At 46.2% G+C, this 22,102-nt stretch overlaps 1 protein-coding gene across 2 annotated transcripts in view; it reads left to right on the top strand.

Moving 5' to 3' along the window:
* Positions 1-20,612, top strand: part of LOC112124131 (high affinity cationic amino acid transporter 1) — a 65,523-nt gene extending 44,911 nt beyond the window's left edge. Inside the window, exons 2-12 of one of the 2 annotated variants that reach the window (XM_024222678.2) lie at positions 459-509; positions 818-976; positions 4,345-4,519; positions 8,895-9,019; positions 11,018-11,240; positions 12,074-12,213; positions 14,224-14,326; positions 18,043-18,254; positions 18,546-18,712; positions 19,998-20,106; positions 20,373-20,612. In XM_024222678.2, coding sequence (XP_024078446.1) covers positions 901-976; positions 4,345-4,519; positions 8,895-9,019; positions 11,018-11,240; positions 12,074-12,213; positions 14,224-14,326; positions 18,043-18,254; positions 18,546-18,712; positions 19,998-20,106; positions 20,373-20,482 — 1,440 coding nt within the window. In that variant the 5' untranslated portion in view covers positions 459-509; positions 818-900 and the 3' untranslated portion in view covers positions 20,483-20,612. The remainder of the gene's footprint in view (positions 1-458; positions 510-817; positions 977-4,344; positions 4,520-8,894; positions 9,020-11,017; positions 11,241-12,073; positions 12,214-14,223; positions 14,327-18,042; positions 18,255-18,545; positions 18,713-19,997; positions 20,107-20,372) is intronic. The other variant, XM_024222672.2, reaches the window with a different exon arrangement.
* The last annotated feature ends 1,490 nt before the right edge of the window (positions 20,613-22,102 follow it).

Raw genomic sequence — 22,102 nt, 5'->3', positions numbered from 1 at the left:
TGCTGTAGAACTTGAACATGGATTTACCCCACACTCCAGGATTTCTCTTATATGATAGCTTCTATTTCCTAGGCAACACTTCAAGCTGTGGGGTGGTTGAGTAGCTCAAGAATTGGGTTTGAAATATATGGGTCCTGCTTTGCTCTCTGTTAAAGACTGACCTGGCTCCCACTCTCCCAGTGAGTCAGCTGGAATCAGTAGAGTCACTTTGGATTTTCAGCAGTGTGACTGAGCAGAATTTATCTCCCTGTAACCTCAGGTTTGAATTGCAAAGCAGGGACCAGTTTGCATTTTCCTTCAACTCCCATTCAGTCAGTGGGAGCTGATCCTGCTCACGGGAGGGATGTACAGCATTGGGGATAACACTGTGACTTAAAAGGAGGAGGCCCAGTATATCTTATACCCTCCTGTGATTTGCTTTTCCTGCTAACCTGCTCATCCCCCTTTTCCCGTCTTAGGGCTTCTTTCTCCTCTCACACCAGCGGTTACACTAGTGGAACACCTTTGAAGTAAGCGGTTTCCTCACAAGGGATCTTGGGGGCATGAAGGCTGCTGGGGGGAGGGTAAGCAATTGCTAGGCTAGGACTTCTGCGAGAGGGGTTGTCTCCTGAGATTTGGGTTTGTAGAGAAGCTGAACCTCCAAGTGGACCCGTGGACGAGGGTTCACTATTCGCCCCTGCTAACTGAATACCAGGGGTCAGCTGCACCCTTCTTGGGCTGATCCCTGCTGCTGTCATGCAGCAGTAAGTAGTGCTGCTCATTTAGAAATATTTTCTAGTCATGAAAAGTGCTGTGTTTCCTTCCTGTTTTCTGGTAGGAACATCAAGCGTGGCCAGAGCATGGAGTGCGACATTTGATGAACTCATAGGCAAGCACATTGAGCGCTTCTGCCAAGAGCACATGACAATGAACGCTCCGGGGGTGCTAGCAGAATATCCAGATATCTTCTCTGTTCTCATCATCTTCATCTTAACAGGTAAAACCTTTGGGAACGTTGCTGGGATGATACTTACTTTTCTGTAATTTCATTGTTTGCTTTTGGTGAACGAGCAAAAACCCTCATTTATTTCGGACAATTTATTAAAGGCTCTTTTGTTTGCCCAAAGTGTCGGATTGACCTATTTAGCAGCTCTGGAGTTCAAACTCTGCACATCCTGTTTGCGAGCTCTTTCATTAGGGGAGCATTCAAAGTGTTTACAGGAACACTGGTGAAACAATCAATCTTTATACCATGTAGAGTAAGACAGGGAGATTTGTTACCCTGAGACAGGTATGGAGGGCTTTTTTTTAAAGCTATTGCAGAGGGACTCTGTTCTATTATTCTAACTCCCACTCTGATGATCTGCCAGTTTATATAGCACACTGGCCAGGAAAATGTGGGGGGAAAAGACGGAACTAAGTAACACCCTGGTGCATGACTGTTTATTTTAAAATATGTGGACTTCAATTTGCAGCAGTGATTGCAGGACTCAAGAGAAATAATTCTGCATGAAAAATAAACTGGTTTCTCTCTTTCCATAACATCCAAAACATGTCTTCGGTTTTCGATTGGAATGCAGGGAGTATTTTGTACAAGAGCAAGAATTAAAATGAAAACCCAGCTGAACTTTCACCCAAATATCAGACTGAACCTTTCAAAACTTTGTCAAATGTCATATTAATTAAAAGAAAATAATTTTCCTGCACCTGTATGCTTCCTAGCGGGTAGGAGATACCATGATACCACAACAGAGGCTCTTCTTGCAATACCTTAGGCCTGATCAGAAGCAGGAAGTGTCAGAACTCTCACAAGGAACCATGTTCTTATGAGGTTCCCAGCCGTAGGCCCTGTTTTTGCAAGCCCTTTGATGAGTGTAGAACTCCCGTTGAAGTCCATCAGAACCCCTCATGTACAGGGCTTGAAGTGCTGAGCTCTGAGTTAGCAGATGTGAGGGAAGATTCTGTACTCAGTTAATCTAGATGTAATGGAGTGGCTCCAGATGTAAAGTGGTCTGACTGATCAGAATTTGGCCCCGGAGGTTCCATTTGGGTCTGATTTGGATCAGTAGTCAAACATATGTGCTTACTTAAATTTCTTTATCTGTAGAGTGTCACCCACTGCTATTTGAGAGTAAAACTGCGTCAGCAGCTTTTTTCTACTGCATGGGAAGCCTCTTCAGATTTTGAACATTTTGCAAAAAGGCTAAACCTTTGCAGCTGCAGAAAGCTTCTGAATAAGCAGCTTTATTTCCACATATAAGCAGTGGCAGAGCTAGGTTTTGCAACTGGGTCATTAGTGGCAGGCTGGAGAGCAAGCCCACTCCACACTACGCAGCAGTGGTGGCTCCCGGGCTGGGACTGGCTCCTCACTCCTGATGTTGCGACCTGGCGCACGAGCTCACTGCAACATTCAGGTTTGGCCCAGCACGACAGAGAGGCAGCAGGGTCAAATTTGAGTGAGTGGTGTTGTGACATGGCACACAAGGTCACGTGGTACTGCGACCCTGTGCTTCGTGTCACAATGCCTGGAGCAGGGAGCTGGGCCCAGCTGCTGCTGTCAGGTGAGTGCACAGCAGACTCTCGCTCCAGCCCTGTGAGAAAGGTGCCACACATGCACCTAAAGCCCGTGGTGTCCCCGCCCCCACTTCTATTAGCTCTGCCATTGTATATATGCCCTGTAGTTTATGCCTGTCTCAGCTCTTGAGAATCACCTACTTTTTGGTGCCTGATTTCTTATTTTCTGGTTGCCCACCCTGCTTTATCTAGATCTTCTGCTGTGTCCACCATCTATTTCATTGCTTATTTCCTTGTTTCAAAAATACAAACTTGGGCCTTTGTTGTATAGGAGGTCAGACTAGACAATCACAACAGTCCCTTCTCACCATATAATCTATGAACTCCACATCTGTGAGTGAAATAAACTCTCTGTTGGCCAAATCCTGGTCCCATCACAGTGTTCCCCCCACACCCACACCCCCAGTGCTTAATTTGTGCCAGGGCTGAGCCCTGGCACCTCTAAGCTTGGCAATTCAGAGCCCCGGCACCTCTCGGTTTGCTACATCAGTGATGAATGTAAAAAAATTGCTTGAGCCCTGGCATCTAATTGCTTGACCCTCAGCGCCTCTTTCATTAGAAATTAAGCATTGCTCACACTTCATGTTGATGTTTATCACTAAGACTACATGTTAGATTTTGGTTACACAGGTAACCTCTTTCTTAAACAGCAAGCAAGGGAGTAGGAATGCTAGTTATTAGCTAAATATTGAAAAAGAGAAACAAAATCTGTTATTCTAAATGCAGAGTGCTGACTCGTTGTTATTGCTGGCACTTTTAAAAATATGCTATTCATTAAGATGAAAGTTTTTAAAGAAATGGGCTGAAATCTTGCTCACAGCGAAGTCAATGCCAGAACTCCCCTTGGCTACAGTGGGGTCAGGATTTTCCCCATGACCTTTTCCTCTGTGATTTATAACACAAGAACTAGGGGTCACCAAATGAAATTAATAGGCAGCAGGTTTAAAACAAATAAAAGGAAGTATTTCTTCACACAGTGCACAGTCAACCTGTGGAACTCCTTGCCAGAGGATGTTGTGAAGGCCAAGACCATAACAGGGTTAAAAAAAAAAAAGATAAATTCATGGAGGATAGGCCCATCAATGGCTATTAGCCAGGATGGGCAGGGATGGTGTCCCTAGCCTCTGTTTGCCAGAAGCTGGGAATGAGCGACAGGGGATGGATCACTTGATGATTACCTGTTCTGTTCATTCCCTCTGGGGCACCTGGCACTGGCACCTGTCGGAAGACAGGATACTGGGCTAGATGGACCTTTGGTCTAACCCAGTAGGGCCATTCTTTTGTTCTTATGATTCGTTCAATTTAAGTGTCAGGTAACTGACCTGCTGTGTCTGATCCCTGCACTGGCATGATACTTGCCCATCTTCCCAAGGAACTGTTGAAGATGGCTGGTACTGGTGACTTCTGCACTTTAGCCAGGGCCTGCATGACCACAATGAGGTACTTCACAAAAATCACCAATGATGCTTTCTCCATGGCCTAGAGCTAATTTGATCTGTGGTCTCTGGATGGAGTTTGTATTTACCAAGGGCTCAGTCCTATTGACTTTAATAAGACTGTTTTCATGAAAAAAAAGGTTTGCAGGGTTGGACCCTATCTTTTTGTATTAGACTTTTACTCAACCTAGCAGCTTTCCAGTGTAGAGAGACCACTTAAATGATATTTTTTATTAGCACAACAATGCAGTGAGAGAGACATGCACAAAAAGTCAGGGCTTCCCTTTGCTCTGCTGCGGCTGGGCCATGTACTGTTGTTGAAGGAATGTCTGATTGTTCTTTGTAATTTTTCCAGGGCTTTTAACTTGTGGAGTGAAAGAATCCGCAATGGTAAACAAAATATTCACCTGCATCAACGTTCTCGTCCTTGGCTTCGTTATGGTGTCAGGCTTTGTGAAGGGATCAGTCAAAAACTGGCATCTCACCATCGACGACATCTATAACACGACCAATGCTTCATGTAGAGACAAGTATGTCACAGCATTTCTTCTCTTCTCACATTTGCTTATTCAAGTCGATCCGTTTTCAGGGACCACTCAGAGATTCACGCATCGTCATTATGGGCCAAATTCCAAGGCTTTGCCAAGTGGTCACTCGGTCTGCACTCAGGCAGAAATCCCATGAATGTCAGTGGGAGCTCTGCATGAGGGAGGGTTGACTAGACACTTGAGATTAGATCACCTGTGATTAAAAACCACAGCTGGGAGGCCATGTGGGAGAAAACCCCTGTGAGGATCTCATTGCTAAGAGGGTGAGAGGGACATGGACACATTCTGGCTCTGAATAAGGAATTTAAGGTTGGGCTCTATTTCTGTAACAACATCTCCTTAAATTGGATGAATCCTACGGTTTCTGAAATCATTTGAGCAGTGAAATGTTTTATAGTTGTTTTCCACCATAGTTTGGGCATATATACAGTGCTGGAAGGCATTTAAATAGTCGTTGTCCAGCTTGAGTCATTTAAACCAGTAAATGTACTAGGAGATTTTCGGTGAAGCTAATGGCTCATTCCACTTCTAGTAATACTGTCATCGCTGTGCACACTTCAGCAGTGTCAAGTTATCCCTCTCTTCTCCTAAACCTGGGACTCATCACCCACTTGGTTCTTGCCTCTTCTGGAATTTGCACAGTTATTTCCGGCCAGGGCTCTGCTGCTGTTGAAAGCTTCCATTTTATGAATCTGCATTTAGATGAAGGACAGGAAAAGAAAGAAACAGTTTTGGGCCAAATCCTCACCTGGTTTATTTCCATATGGGAGTTAATGGGCCTTTGCTTAGTTAGACAGGTTCAGGATCCGGCCCTTGCTGTGCAAAAAGAAAAAAACCTGACTAATAAAAAAGGGATACACAGCAAATGCAATTAACTGCTGCAAAAATGTATGGATTATACTGTTTAACCACAAAGTGCAAGCAGCTCTTCTCAGAACAACTCTTAACGCTGGGGAAAAAAAGCAGATTAGCATCTGGAGAGATAGTCACAGGTAGCAGTGCTGCACAGAAGTGTCAGCTGTCATTACATCACTTGTTAATTCAGGGTGGAGACAAGTCAGTTTATCAGCAATGTGAATTAACACAATGAAAGTAGTAGTCGTAATGGACCCGTTTAGAAGTGAATACACAGACACCTGCTTATAGTAATTTTGGATGTAGAGAAACTTCTGGGAGTGGGCCAAGACATGAGGTCCATTAGTACTAAGGCAAACCTATTGAAGTCAATGGCCCAGTAGGCTAGTAGGCACCCAGTGAGATTTTCAAAAGTGCCCAAGCAGATTTGGCACCTACCTTCCATTAATTTCAATGCAGTTAAGCACCTAACCTGCTTGGATGCTATTGCATCCCAGTAGGTACCTATCTTAATCTTCAATACGTAAATACCTTTGAAATCTGCCCTAAGCACCTCAGTTAAAATGTAAATCCCGGATTATTTGGGTGCATTGCTGTGTGCAAATCAGAAATCCAGTTATCATGATGCTGCAAATCTTTTCCCCTGGCCCAGGCCTGAATGAGGCAGCTCAGCAGTGAAGAGGTTGGCAGGGATTGTGGAGGCAGGAATTCTTCCCTCAGGCTGTGGAATGCAGCAGAGCTGCTCTGAGGCTGCTACTGCATGTCCTCCATGGGCTTGTTTGGCTGGTGGATCTAATGGCTCTACCAGTCCTGGCTTGCTACCTAAGCCCCTTGTGCCTGGGTGCAGGGAAATCCCAAAAAGCATAGTTCTACAGCAAGCTGGAGTGGTGCAGGCCCCTGGCCTGGGCTCCCCACATCCTGCCCACCCCTCTGCACTGCGACCATTTGATTCAGCTGCATGTAGGACCTTTTATGGGCCTCATTTGGTTTTCAGGATTCAGCCCATAATGGACTTATTCTCTGGTAAATAATTCCCTCTGTACAAGAGGACACAACATGACTCAGCACCAGCATTGCCCTGCATGTCGTGATAATTATTCACTTTAGTTACAGCTTTTTCACCCATTAGAATTGCATTTTGGTGACATGTGCCAGGGGAGCTGGGGTTTGTGCATAGTTTAGCTGCATCTCCAGAAACATCAACATTCGACTGTCTAAATTATTTTCACATGTAATGGGGCTTCCAAACTTAGGGGACTTAGCTGTCTGTATAGCTGACTGAATTGAAAAATCCAGGGCTTAGATTATTTAATGGCCCTAATTTAATTTTTATTAATGCCTTAATTATAGGCGCAAAGTTGTGCCCACAGTTATTTACACAAGCAAAACTGGAGGCCAGTGTGAGAACACTCACGAACAGGTATAAAGCTACTGTGAGCAATGTTCCCTCTAATTTTTTTCACCCATGTGCGGAATGAATTTTGTTATGTGTACCAATATCGAGGTAATGTGCGGATGTGCGCCACCGGTAGAAACAAAAAACCTATATAGATTTTTTTTTTTTTAAAGTTACCATAGGGATAATTACTCCAGCCAGGACAGGTTAGGCATTTTAGAACTCACTACTCAAAGAATTAAATTTAAGCGTAAGAGAGAAATAAAAATTATGAAATGCATAGACCAGTCAAAAAAATAAAGTAGCACTTTGAAAGAATAAAATTACAGAGAATATATGTGCATTGCAGGAAGTATCAAGAAGTAACAACAACAACACAAATATGTTGGGAGGTGAGTGTGAAAGAGTGTGTGTGTTTGTGTAGGTTAGACAGAGACAGTGTGTGCGTGTGTATGACACAGAGTGTGTGTGTGTGAGAGAGACACACACTCTGTGTGTGTGTGTGTGTGTGTGTTTGTGAGAGAGAGAGACACACACGTCTCTCCCCTCCCCAGCCTTGGGAGAGGCGTCTCTCTCTGGCTGCTGCAGCCCTGGGGCTGGGGCCAGGGGAGAGAGGCACCTCTCTCGTACCCGCTGCAGCCCTGGCCAGAGCTGGGGCTGGGAGAGAGGCGCCTCATTCATCCCTGCTGCCAGGAGAGAGGCGCGGCTCTCCCATCCCTGCTGCAGCCCTGGCCGGAACTGGGGCCAACGGGATTGAGGCATCTTCCCCTCCTCCCAAGACCTGCATGCCCCAAGCTCCCCGGAGCCCTCATTACCTCACCCCACTGCCCTAACCCTCCACATTCTCCCCACTCACCTGTGTGCGCACGTGTGCGGCTGCTGCGTGGCCTTTGATGGCCTCGTGTGTGGCCGCGCAGGCGCGCACCTTAGAGGAACAGACTGTGAGTGGAGTTTCATTTAGCTGCTTTATTAGTGGCTAGTGTTAACCAAGGTTACGTGGTATTTTGCACTTCTCCCTGCCCACAGAAATTGAATGCATTTTAGTCACATCTTGAAAATTGGTAAAATTATTTTTAAAAATTCAACTGGGGCAGGAGGGATTTTTTCCACAGAGATCTAAGATTTCCCCTTTTCTCCCTAGTGCTGGTGGGGCTTGACCTGTCAGACTGAAAGTAGCTGTGTGGACATTATGGCAGAGAGGAGGCTTGAGCTAGCCTCTGGATTTCAGGATGGGTTGGAGCTCAGGCCTCCACTGGTGCCACAATGTCCACGCTGCTATTTTTAGCGCACTAGCATGAGCCCTGCTAACACAAGCTGGTTTGCCTGAACTGGGAGGCTCACTCCTTGCTTCAATGTAGACATACCCGAAATTACCTGTTAAAACGAAAGGTTTCCTCTTGACCAATTCCATGATTGCATTTGTAGGCCACCTTCTTTGGGCCCTTATTACTTGCAATCTATGCACGTGCTTAACTCACCCGCTGAGAGTAGCCCTGTTTACTACAATGGGACTGCTCAGAGTGCAGCACGGGTTTAAGTATTTTCAGGATTTAGGGCCTACCTAAAAATCCTTACAGTAGTAAGCCGGAGATGTAATATTTGAAAATTAAAATCTGATGAGGCCATATTTTGGCCAGAGTTATTTAAAATAAACTTTTGTTTAAAATAGAAGATCAATGGAGGATCTGAAAGTGGGTAAACTTCCTTTGAGCATTTGTATCCATTCACCATTTTCAGAATTAAATAAATTTAAACTTTTTTGCCAGGTTGAGATGTTAGGAGACCAAGTTCAGTCTTTCCTCTCCCCTCCTCCTCCCACCTCAGCCATGTTAATAAACCCTAGAAAACAATGGACGATCTGAGCAAGCCTTAAATGCTGAGTGTTCAAAGTGTTCCCTAGCCGGTCACAGGCTGACTCAAATCTCTATGTAGTGTAAGCTGTAGCAAATGCCATCATCTCCTCTATAAGTTTGTTGACCATGTGTACCTGAAAGCACTCTCCCTCCAGCTCCAGTTAGGGTGGATTCTGTTACAGGTTGCAGGAACGCACTTCAGATAGGTGTCTGTACTGAGGCAGAATCTCTCCTGATCTCTTGTTCTTTTCAGTCAAACACAGGTAGATCTGAAGCATGGTGTTGGGGGATTTATGCCCTTTGGATTCAATGGAGTCCTCTCAGGGGCAGCCACATGCTTTTACGCCTTCGTAGGATTTGACTGTATTGCCACCACAGGTAAGCAGAAAGCTCTCATTGTGAGAGAACACTTGTTTCCCATTATGAGCTTGGCTGCCCTCAGTAACGTCACATGATACAATTTACAAATGACTCAAACCTCTTCTCAGCTGAATCAGGAAATCATGCTGTGCACTAGCTGTCCTATGGAATCACTTCATCTTTTCAGTTTTAGGGTCACCCATCCATCCTTCTTCTCCCGCCTATTGTTTCTAAATTTAAGACTTGCGTTGTACACTCTGAGACAGGGAACATCTTTTATTATAGATTTGTACAGTTGCTAGATCATTGAGTCCCTGATCCTGACTGGGAACCTCTAGTTGCTACTATAATGCAAATAAATAATATTTCTGATTTCATTCACTGAACAGCACATCCAGATGGTGCCCATCCATTCTTTATTCTTGTGAGATTCCAGGACTTCCCATTTTATGTTGGTTTGGAAAACTTCAAGAATAGGCTTCCACTGCACTGTCCTAGCTGAAACCAGGAAATGCAGCAGTGCGGTATGCTGATTTGTGGGGCAGTGGGAAGAAATGATCTTGGGCTAAGTACAGGATTGGGAGTCAGGAGACAGGGCTCTGTCCCCAGCTCTGATATGGTCGTCTTGTATGATCTTGAGACAGTCTCTTGGCCTCATGGGTCCTGATCTACAAGTTGCTCAAGAGAGCTGGCTAGTCACAGGTTTTATGGTTTTTGTTTTTGTTTTTTGGGGGGGTAGGGGTGGCTAGAAAAATGGCCTTTTTTCTAAATTAAAAATTTTGGCAAAACATTTGTTTTCAAAGTTTTCGGTTTCATAATATGGAAACGTAGGTTTGGGGGAGTTTTCTCATCTTTATTTCCCCCGGAGTAAAATGAATAAAAGAAACTGAGATGGGGGTGAGGGAGGAGAAAGGATGGACAAAAGAAGGATGGTGATAAATTAGAGGGGATTCAGAGAAGAGCCATGAGAATGATTAAAGGATTAGAAAACCTGCCTTATATTATTAGATTCCAGGAGCTTAGTCTATTTAGTTTAACAAAGGGAAGGTTAAGGAGTAATTTTATCACAGTCTGTAGGTATCTACCTGGGGAACAAATGTTTAACAACGGTCTCTTCAATCTAGCAGAGAAAGGTAGAACCTGATCCAATGGCTGGAAGTTGAAGCTAGATAAATTCAGACTAGAAATAAGGCCTACATTTTTAACAGTAAGGGTAATTCATCATGGAACAACCAACCAAGGATCATGGTGGATTCTCCATCACTGGCGATTTTTTAAATCAAGCTGGGATGTTTTCCTAACAGATCTGCTCTAGGAATTATTTTAGGGAAGTTCTATGGCCTGTGCTATACAGGAGGTCAGACTAGATGATCACAGTGGGCCCTTCTGGCCTTGGACTTTATGAATCTATGAAGTGTCAAAACCAAAATGGATACATTTTCGAAGAAAATTTTGAATACATGAAAATTCAGCCCCCCTCTTTGGAATCCTGTGGAAGGAAAGTGACTGATAGTTTCCACAGAGATTTTTTTGGGTCCATTTTTCCAATTAGCTCAAGTGCTTCCCGATAGGAGCAGAGCACCTTCCATTCCCTTTGACCTGCTGAGGCACCTAGGGCCAAAGTCTTCTCTGAACTCCCTGAACTTACACCAGAGATGAACCTGATTCAGAGAGCCCGATGCCCCTGTGAATTAAAGAGAGAGCAACTGTATCGGGGTGAAGCACTCAGCCCTATTTTGGAACGAATGCTGGCTCTCTGAATTGTAGTGATAATGATTCTTCTCAAACATTCAACTCCAAAACTTGTCACACAAAGTGGTGGCAGTCCCCTTTAAGGCCGTGATTATGAGGGAGATTTCCAGGGACATAAATGGCAGGGCTGGCTCCTCTTGACTGTCTCTAGGAGCTGGCCACCTTACTCTCCCAGGCTCCTTTGAAAGCCCCACCTCACCTGGGAGTCTCATTGAATTAGTCTTTTTGTTGTCTGTGGCTGCAACTTAACTGTCTTTGTTCTAGGCGAAGAAGTGAAAAACCCTCAGAAAGCGATTCCCATTGGCATCGTCGCCTCGCTCCTGATCTGCTTCGTCGCTTACTTTGGCGTGTCAGCTGCCCTCACGCTCATGATGCCCTACTACTTGCTTGATCCAAACAGTCCTTTACCCAATGCATTCCAGTACGTGGGCTGGGAGGGTGCCAACTATGCAGTGGCCGTTGGTTCACTTTGTGCCCTTTCTACTAGGTGAGATGCTGTTCTCTTGTACTCTTCTCAGTGCAGATTTGTATTTCCATTGCCTCCTCTTTCTGTGTGTTACGAGCTAAGGACCTTAGTCCTATGTCCCTTACACTGGTGTAACTCCACTCCAGTGATGTTACTGTGGATCTATGCTGGGGTAAGTGCCAGAGGATTCAGGCCCTCTGGGTCAAATCTGAGGCCCACTGACTTCAATAGGGCCAGGATTTCACCCTGTGTCAAAAGGTTCAAACAAATTCTTAGAATTAGGTTTCAGAGCTGGAAGCTCCCATTTGTGACTCAGGAAACCTCCCTCTTAAGGACCGTCTGAAATTGTGTGTCTCTTGAATACATAAAAAAATAGCGTTCTTTTACCAGTAGCCCTGGGGAAACAAGACACAACTGTCTCAGACAGAGCAGATGTAGGTGGGAACAGCTCCATGGAACCAGTGCAGTTTTTGGGTGTTCTGCACCTCTGAAAATCAGGCCACTTCCATACAGGAGCCGAAATCTGGATGTAGGGCACAGATCCTCCAAGGTCCTAGGCACCTAGTGCCCGTTGAAATCAATGAGAGTTAAGTGCTTAAGGACCTTTTAAGGATCTGGGGCCTAAGTGCCTAGCTTTAGGTATCCAAATTTGCACATCTGGAGCCTCGTTCCCAGCAGTGAGTAGTATGTCTGTGTAGTGGGGGCAGCACTTGGGGAAGACCTTGGAATTGAAGCTTTGTTAACTAAAGCCATTCCGCTACTGGGCTGCGATTAACACACTTCCATTTTTCTACCTTCGGTCCCTGTGTGGTATGAGAGCTGTACTAGTAGATAATGCCTTTTTCTCTCCTTAGCCTTCTTGGCTCCATGTTTCCGATGCCTAGAGTAATTTATGCTATGGCAGAAGACGGACTGCTGTTTAAATGTTTGGCTACGGTCAGCAAGAGAACCAAAACCCCAGCAATCGCTACGGCAACTTCAGGGGCTGTGGCAGGTAAGTGCCAAGAGTTGCATGAATGCACAGAAAGCAAAAATATGTTCCACTATGGGGAAAATACAGCAACTCAGCTCTAATCCTCCATATTGTGTTCTCTATTTCCACAACATGGCTTCCTGAGCTTAGTTCTGGGTTCCCAAAGTCTGAATAGCACAGGACTAGGGAAACACAAAGTATCTTTTGTGGATATAGATCTTTCTCATGAGGTCTCTCTCAGAACCCACTACTGCCTTCCTTACTCATGCCAAGTAGCACCTTATTCCACTCACTGTGCGCTGCTATGGTTTTAAAAAAAAATTAGCTTCGTGCAGAAGGTGGGCAAGCCCAACCCAGGGTCCCTGTGGCTGTAGACTTGCCTGTGCCTACGTACCATGGTGACAGACACTGTATAAAACCTTTACATAGCAGCCGGAGCTTGGCAGATAACAGTAGGTAACTGTGTCAGGTATCTGCCCTGTGGCCTAGGCATTTGTTACAGCTGGTAATATTGCCCCCCAACCCTCACAAATCCAGGAAGTTTAGCCTCCCGGCTATCAGAGAAAAGCAAAAACTCCCTAAATAGTTAACAACTAACTCTGTGCATGTGTCTCCTCTTTACCCACAACCCCAGAGCTGGGACTGGCAATTGGTGCTAGATGCACCACATATGGATGCTGTGGACATTTCAGCTCTTGTGAAACTCTGGCCTTAGTTGTGGGGGCTGAGCATGTGTCACAGCTTTAAGGTTATTTTAATATATTTGTATTTTGTGTCTTTCATGTGTTTAGCTGGTCTCCTTTCTAAAGCCCCATATGGCTCTTTTTAAAGCCTCCTATGGGGGCATTGGTTTAACTTTCTGATCAAGGTGCATGGCCAGCAGAAATAGCCTTCCTCCAACTGGATGGGTGGCATGATGCTTTGCTCTAACGTGATCACATGACCCTAGGAACTTGGGCCCTAAGCACAGGCCTGTCGTGCCTATGTCTTAATCTTGCCCTGGTGCAGGGTTTAACAGTCCTCCCTCTCCCCCCGTCCCCCCCACTGGGACCAGAGTATCTCTCCTCAATGGGTCTCCACCAATCAACCTTCATCACACAAAATCAGTAATCCTTCCCCAGCTTGCTCACTCCTGGACCAGAAAGGAGCCTTATATTGTCCTGCCATCTTTCCCATCAGGCCTTGCTGTAGCCTGAAGTCACCTGATCTGGGAGGAAAAGCAGCACAAGCAGGAGCTGGGGCCTGAGCTCTTCTTTAAGACTCAACTTACCCTGTGACACCTCCCAAAAATGTGTTTGCAACGCATGGCCAAGGCTTGCTCACCTTCCTGATGTGATTAGTCCCAGTGACTCCGGTCATGTCTTTGCCACATGTTTTTACCAGCATGACTTTAAAACCTCAGTGGGGTTTTGTAAACTTGAGTAAACATTACAGGCAGAGAAGAGTCACAGACAGAAAGAGACTGGAATGCGTCTTTCCTGTGTTACGCACCCCACCTCCTCTTGAGCTGTATACAGCCTTTACCTAGCAGCCTGCGATGGGCAGATACCAGTAGGTAACTGTGTCAGGAATCTGCCCTGTGGCCTTAGGCATTTGTTAACAAGTTCCTGAGCTTTGACTAATTCCTCCTGGAATGTCCTTTGGGTCTATTCTGTTCCCTGCCTGATTAGAAGAGGGCCAACCTGCCACGGTCTGGTTCTTATTGCCAGAGTATAGGGTGGGAGGGAAGTGCTGTAGAGACCAAACAAAGCTCTTAGAGTCATTCTAGGCTGCGTTAGTGTGGGCACCAGAGAGGATTACAGGGTCTGTCTGTGTCCATCAGCAGCAATAAAGAGTTTGGTATGTATTCATTACACCTGAGTCACATCTCTCCTCTCACAAGAGACACTGCAAAGCCCAATGTGTCCTTGGGGTTTCTCTCAGTACAGATCTGAAGACAGAGCAATGGTCTTGCTTCAACTATATTGAATTTGACTCCCATAACATGACTCTTCTGCAAGCTTATCAGTTTCTGTTTTCCACACTCCCCAGCTGCCATGGCCTTTCTTTTTGACCTGAAAGATCTTGTGGATCTTATGTCCATCGGGACCCTGCTGGCTTATTCCTTGGTGGCAGCCTGCGTATTGGTACTGAGGTATGGATTAATGTGATAAACTGTTTGCCAGAGCCTGGGAATGAGCGACAGGGAATGGATCACTTGATCATTACCTGTTCTGTTCATTCTCTCTGGGGAACCTGGCATTGGCCACTGTCGGAAGACAGGATACTGGGCTAGATGGACCTTTGGTCTGACCCAGTACGGCCATTGTTATGTTCTTATGATATCCTGGAACCGTGCACGAAGAATCATCTCTTGGGAACATAAAATATCCTCAAACATAGCACACATACCAACACATGACAGGGGCATAGCCCTGGGCGGGCTGCGGCCCACCCACTTAGCATCCAGCCCCACCCAAACCTGAGCAGGAGTATAGTGCTGTGGGAGGACCCCTGTATTTATTTACTTTGCAATCTGCCTCCTCTGGGCAGCACCGATCAGGGGCTCACACCCCTGTCCCCACCGGGCAGTTATTATTTGCACAACACAGAATCAGTCTGACACCTTGGACTGGACCTTCCATAATGGCTTTCTGTTTTGTCCAGGGTGGGCTTGCAAAGTTCGCTGTCTAGATCTTCCTTTCTTATTAGCATCCACTACAAAATAAAATGCGCTGGCAACCCTGAATTGATACAACTCTCTTCAAAAGGGGTGTGATACAAAGTCCTAAAGGTACCCACGCTCCTCCTTCGCTCTCCCCGCAAAGCACTAAATAGGCACGTCATTGGTGCAATTACAACCCAAATCCCTCCCACCCCCTTTGCAAAGTGCCTCCCCTCCCCAACTGCTCTGGGTGGCCAGGCGCACGGCTTGGATTTTGCATTCTCTCTTTTTTATTATTATTATTTCTTTGCAAAGGGAATTGGACCTAATTCTCCTTGCAAAGAATAAAGAGCAAAGGGGCTTTTCGTGCCCAATGCCTTAAGCTGCTCTCTCCTCGCTCTTTCTCCTCCCCAGGTGTGGCACGTGGGTTTGGTTTGGTTTGGTTTGGTTCGTTAATAAGATCCAAGAGATCCCAAGGCAGCCAGTGGCATTCAGCTGCCTGAAAGCACAGGGTGACTGTGGAGGCTTAAGCCAGCCTTGGGGGACAAGCGGGCAGGTGCTCAGTAAAGTACAATGTGCAAGATTATCTGCCTCTTTTTTTCCATGCCCCCCGCCATCCACTTTTGCAACACCCACCACTGTCACCAAGGAGGAGATAAGATGAGGATGCTGCAGGACGAGGGCTGTCATTTCATCATAAGGCTTTTTTTTATGGAGCTTTTTCCTTTTGGTCTCAGTTTAAATAAATGTCAGCTGTTTTTCCTGCATGGATGAAAGGGGTCACTGAATGTCTATTCCAGACTTCAAGTCATTGTAAATGTCTGATGCACCCGGGCTCCGCTGTCACAGCTCCCCCCACATGAACCACCAAGGAATCAACTCCAGTGGTAAAGCAGTCTCAAGCCACATTGCCTTGTGCAAAGACTCACTGCATGCCCAGGAACCCTGCTATTGGTTAGGTTGGGATCTGGGGGGAAAAGCCAGTGCGGGGATGCCTGTCAGTGGAGTCTTGCTAAGAGAGGAGAGGGGCCGTGTGGTCTAATGATTAGAGCAAGAATTGATCATAGGGCTCCTGGGTTCTATTTCTGACTCTGCCACAGACTGGCTGGGTGACCTTGGGTAAGTCACTAACCCCCTGATCCTGCAAACACTTATGCTGTGCTGAACTTTACTACTGTAAGTAAATAGTAAAGCTAAGAACAGTAATAGTGATAAAATTAAGCATGTGCATAAGTGTTTGCAGGATTGGGGCCTTAGTGCCTTTTTTTTTTTTCTTAAGAAGTGCTGAACACCCACACTTCCCATTGCCCGAAGCTCATGGTCAGCACATCTGAAATCTGAGTCTCTAGCTGCTTCATGCCTCAGTTTACTCAGCTCGCCAGGGGGATTATAATGTTTTCCTGCTCCACCGAGCAATTATAAATTCCATGCCCCCCATGTTTGTAACAAGCTCGGAGTTGAAAGGTGCCAGGTGACTAAAGTATTTATCATTTATTCAAAGCCTAGTTGAGGCCATTATGATGCTCCCATTAGTCACAACAGTTGAAAGATAGACACTCCTCCAGAGCTGAGGCACAGTTGCAAACCCTGGGCTCTCCCTGTATTCTCTTTGCCTGTGCCCTCTCGCTGGATTTCCCCTGCCCAGGCATCCCTGTGTTTTCATTTTATTTCCCAATCTCCTCTCCTGTGTAGCAACTGCAAAATAGCAGCTCCCTCCCAGTCCTTCGGATGGGCACGTGACTCCCTTGTCTGCTGCTACAAGCTGCTGTGCATTTCATCTGGCATGCAGCACTGCACTCACAAGGCCTCAGCCTTATCCCGGTAGAGCTAGTGGTGTAAGCCACAGCCGCTTGCAGGCCTGAAGAATGGAAGCCTGAGTTCAGCGGAGCTTCAGTTTCCAACTTTGCTGCCTGATGTTGCAGCATTTGAGTGGCTGCATAAGTTGTGAGAGGTTCTCACGACTGGTGCTATCTTGCTGAGCTTGCACAGCTGCAAAATTCCACACGCATCTTCACTGAAAATACATCTGCCAAAAGAGATTTAAAAGGGGCCCTTTGAAATGGGCTGTTCCTTTACTTGAAGCTTGTGGTATAAACCTACGGAGATTCACCAGTAAGGCTCTTCGTTAAAAGAGAGTTACGGGTGAAAGCGTGCGTTAGAGGAGTTTTTCTTTCTGTTGTGGTAGCACCTGATCAGGCATCAAGGCCCCGTTGTACTAGATACTGGCCACATGCAATACAAAACAGTCCCTGCTGCAGACAGCTTACAATCTTAGCATATGACATGAGACAATAGGCAGATACAGCAAATAGATGGGGTGACAAGGCAACAGTGAGATGATCAAGTTTTGTATAATAAATAGCAGCTACAGCATGCCAGCTGCCTAGTCCAGCTCTCCCGTCTCCAGACCTAAATAGCTGTTCCTTCAATATTAACGCCCAAACATTAGAAAGTCTGGAAATGAATGATTAAAAGATCCAGCCAGTTCCCTACTGCCATATCCATTACTCACTGTCACAACCCACTGCTTAGGTGCTGTGTTTTGGTGCCACTCTGCTGGGGTGATGGCCCTGGGGGGGTCTGTTAGAAGCTGTTGTGACAGAGCTGCCCTGAGGCTGTTCTAAATTGCTCAAGGGGGTGAACCGGTCTCCAGCTGCCCAAGGGATTTGGGGGCATTCAAAGGTGACATAAAAGCCACCTTTATCTCCCATCCCTGGTTCCTCTGCTGAGCATGGCTCAGCCATACCCAAGAATTGGGGCCTATGTGACCCAACGTGCAGTTCTTCATCTAGATCTGAGCAGCCTCTGCTCAGCTCAAGGATGGAGCATTGCATTCTGGGACTATAACACAAGAGTGTGGGAAAGGACCTATTAGGATATCTAGTCCATGCTCCTCCCAAATCCAGGGTTGCTGCCTACAGTATGTTTTCCATACTCGAGCCGCCATTTGTGTGCTCCAGCCTCCAGTTACCTAATCCCTGTGCAGTGTCTTCCATCTGTGCATATCAGATGGCTCTCTTCGGCTCCAGACAAGTAGCCAACGTGGCTCCCATTTCAGTAAATTTTGGCCACAGCATGTCTTCTGAAGCCTTGCAGGTGTCCATAACCACATGGAGAGCTCCAACCAAGCTTTCTACTAATTCTGGATGACCATTTACTGTACCCTCTACCAAGGCAGTGCTCTTTTGGTGTTTTCCTTCTCCAAGGTACCAGCCAGAGCAACCTAACCTGGCCTACCAGATGGCTAGAACAACGGAGGAGCTGGACCCCAACGAGTCTGTGAGCACCAGTGAATCGCAGGCTCCGTTTCTTCCTGAAGAGGAGGAGAATGATTCCCGAAAAGCCATTCTGTTTCCCCAAAACTCAGATCCCTCCAAACTCTCTGGTTTGGTGGTTAACATCTCATCTTGTATCATAGGTGAGTGCCGTGAGCTGGCATCTCTCTTGTAGTGAGCCAGCTGCCAGTCTAGGGAAGCTCCTTCGAACTCTTCTTGGCATCTGAATTGATAATGTATACGTTTGATTAACTGTTCTAGAGCCCAAGCGCTTGCCTGAGGCAACACAACAGACATAGAAAACCATGGATTAAATGATTGGTTTAAAAATAAATCCCTCAAACATTGAAGCTGAACATGCAGAAGCTGAATCAGAAATTACAAATGTTTTTCTCAGTCACAATTCAATAAACATTGGCCTGTCTTGTTCTCAGGTTTACTTATCGTCAGCTGCTGTAGCTTTACTGTCCTTGGCAAAGAGCTGCTGATAAAAAGGACTGCGTGGGCTATCGCCGTGATTGCCGTGCTCGTTCTCTTTTGCCTCGTTGTCGGTTTAATTATTTGGAGACAACCTGAAAGCAAAACCAAGCTCTCGTTTAAGGTAAGCGGCCTGTGAGGAAGGAATGGCAAAGAGCTATTTGGGAGCTGGCTTTGCATGTGTGTGAGAGGAAAAAGAGAGAGAGAATTTTGGTGCATATTAAAGAGAGGGGCTGATCTTCTTGGCTAGAAGTGGGTCCAGTTCAGGCTGGAACACTGGCTAAGCCATCCCACACCACTCTGCCAGTGCACCTCCAACCTGACTGTGAGCACTCCTGTTGTTACAGCACTAGCCCTCGAATACGTAGAGAGATGTCCTCTGGGAGCTAGGCAGAGATCGCCAAACTCACTTTCCTCTTGTGATCCAACATTAAACCCAGATTCCCAAAAGCGAAAGATAGTATGTTAACAACTCACTGCACCTCTGCCGAGCCCCTGGAGACAGACTTCATTCTGTCATATGCTGAGCCAAGCAAATCACAGATCAAAACCCTGAAGGGCTTATGTTCTGTGGGCACAAACTGGTTCAGTACAGAACAAATAATCTGTGCAGTACAGAAAGGAAGCAGCAAGTGGTCACTGAAGCTGGAATGTGCCATGGAATGGCCAGGTTTTTGGTGTAGAGAATGAAGGAGCTTTGCATATTTTAACTGTGAGGCTGTCCTGTGGACAGGGAGGCGTGAAGTTAGGAGAGAGTGAGAAGAGTGACACTTGGGGCAGAACAGAGGAAGCAGGAGGGGGAAGTGGAAGAGAGGAGGGCTGAAATGTAAGTGGGAGCGCAGAGCCCAGGAGGTGAAGAGGAGAGGCTGGAATAGAGGAAGCTTTTGCAGAGAGTCAAGAAATAGGATGATGTGGCCAGAGCAGCAGTGAAGGGAGATGGTTTTGGCAGCAGCTTTTTGGATGGACTGGGATAAGGAGAGCGGGTAGAGAGGGAGGCCACAGAGGAGGGGGATGAATTGTAGGAGAAGCAGGAGCAGGATTAGGTGGGGTCCTGGGAGTGAGGTGAAAAAGAGAGCGAGGAATCAAAGCTGACTCCCAGGTAGGGAAGGATGACGACAATGCTGCTAACAGTATCAGAGCGGGATAGTGGAAAGGGCTTTGGAAGGAAGATGATTAGTTTGTGGTGGCAACTAGAGGGAAAATCCAAGCCAAAGGGCTTTCTGTGCACACGGGGCTGGTGCTCATGGTGGTCCTCACCTTGGGAGAATGGAGAGCTGCGTTTTGACAGACTCGTCACTTCTCCAGGAGCCTCTGGCAGATGAGGCTTGACAGCTTCCTGCTTACAAGGGACATTCATGTCTGTGTGTTGTTATGACCTGCGGACGTCACTGGTCTCTCTTTCTTTTCAGGTACCTCTTTTGCCTTTACTTCCTATTCTGAGTATTTTTGTGAATGTTTATCTCATGATGCAGCTGGATAAAGGGACCTGGATACGGTTTGCTGTCTGGATGTTCTTGGGTGAGTTTAAAAATGTGTCTTTTTAGCCATTTGAGGTTGAGAACCCAAACTTATTTTAAATGTGTACGGCCAAATTCTACCCTCCCGGTGTCCTTAGTTAGCCTCATTGACTTTAGTTGCAATGCTGGATATTGCTAGACTATCAAGCGTTAGCAAGATTAGTATTAGCTGCCAATACGTTTTATTGAGACTAAGCGGCCCCTGAGTATGAAAAGTAGCTTCCGGTTGGTTATACTGCTGACGTTTCCTCTCCTTCGCTCCCACAGGTTTTATCATTTACTTTGCATATGGAATGGGGCACAGCGTGGAAGCTACGGATTCAGCACCGCCAGATTCAGAAAGAAACACGGACCCCAACTTGGACAGCTGTAAATGATAGCGTGTTCGGCTGAAGAGCAGCCCAGCAGTCATTTCAGACGAGGAAGCTTCATCTCGGGGACCCTGAACTACTTCCTCTGTTAATCCGTGCAGCAGAGGGTGGGATTCCCAGCCGTGCTTGCTGCAACTTGAAGCTTGATTTACCTTGGTGATGCAGTTAAAAGGGATCACAAGGAAAACGCCATGCCTCTGGCATACTCCCAACACTGTTCCCTGGGCTGCAGGCGCTCTCTCTCTCTCTCTCTCTCTCTTTTTTTTTTAATGTATAGAAAGAAAACCGCTCCTCCGGTGCCAGTTAATCTTCAATGCTGCTATGAGACTAGGCCTCCTGAAAGTCCTTCTCTCAGTAGTCCTGTGAATTAACTCCCCAGGTACTTGTTTTTAAATGGAACAGACTCTGCAATGCTAATGTCATTCCTAGATCAGATCCTTGGATCAAGTGATGTGGGCTGTATCACAAAAAAAGTCTCACCAAAAATAATCTCCCATCTGGTTAAAAAGTGCCTGCAGTGAGTTACATTTTAAAGAAAAGCATCCAGTGGCATTATTTTAATTGTATTTAACTTCTGAAAAGGTACTTGTATACTTTTAAAATGCAGCTTTGCCGTGATGTTTAGGGGAGCTGCTCTGAGGCTGAATTCCCTGTACCTTCATGCAGCTAGTACAAACAAATGCTTCTGTGAATAACAGACCCTGCTGCTCACTAGAGGGGCCTCCAGCTGTAGCTGTAGATCTGCTTGGTGTAAGTAGTTCAGTGGCGCTAGGCCTGGATGTCTCCAAAGAGCCCTCTGTCAAAGGCAGTGGAGATAGTCCTGATTTATGCCAGTCAAAGTTAGAAGAGAAGCTGACCCTGAGAGTTTGCTTTTGACATCAATGGGCACAACAGGTAGAAGCCCGTAGAAAACGACGCACAAAAGATTCTCACAGTACTCAAAATTCTGTGGGGGAAAGTATCTGAGACTCTCACAGCTCCTGTCAGCTCTACCAAGCAACCCTTGTGTGCAATGTAAAATGTCCCCTTAGCCAGTCACACAATGGAGCATGCCGCCTCCTGCCCAGGCTGAAAGGCCTGATCGACACTGGTGTGTGTAAGCAGTTAAACCCGCTGTGTGGACACGCTTATTCTGGTATACAAGTGATTCTTTTTGGTTGTGCTTACACCCCTTCCCAGGCAACGTAAGCTAAAATGGAAAAAGGGACTCCTATGCCAGAGTCAGTGTCCCCCCACAGGAGTTATACTAGTGTAATTGTATCGGGTTACATTCACTCCTTCACTTACGCTGAAAAAACTTTCCAGAGTAAACAATTCCTTATGGTGAAAGTCTTCTCTCCCACCCTGAGCAGAGCTCTGTCTAGGTATCTCAGGTAAGACCCCCATTACCATAATGTCTGAGCACTCCTCAAACTTTAATGTGTTGGTCCTTATAATGCCCCTATGTTATCCCCAGAGGCACAGAGCAGATACTAAACCTATACCTCAAGTTGGGGCTGTGATTCCCAGCAGCTCCAGGAGACACACCTGTGCTAGCCTGAATGTAGCTGTGAGGGGCTAGCCACCCAAAGGACATGTCCGGGGTTTTGCATGGGATTGCATTTGGGCCGCAAGCACCTCCTGCCA

The sequence above is a fragment of the Terrapene carolina genome, unplaced genomic scaffold (assembly GCF_002925995.2).
Source record: "Terrapene carolina triunguis isolate 2854851 unplaced genomic scaffold, T_m_triunguis-2.0 Scaffold139, whole genome shotgun sequence".
NCBI lineage: Eukaryota > Metazoa > Chordata > Testudines > Emydidae > Terrapene > Terrapene triunguis.
The sequence above is the reverse complement of the archived record's forward strand: the minus strand, read 5'-3'. Positions and strand labels throughout refer to the sequence as shown.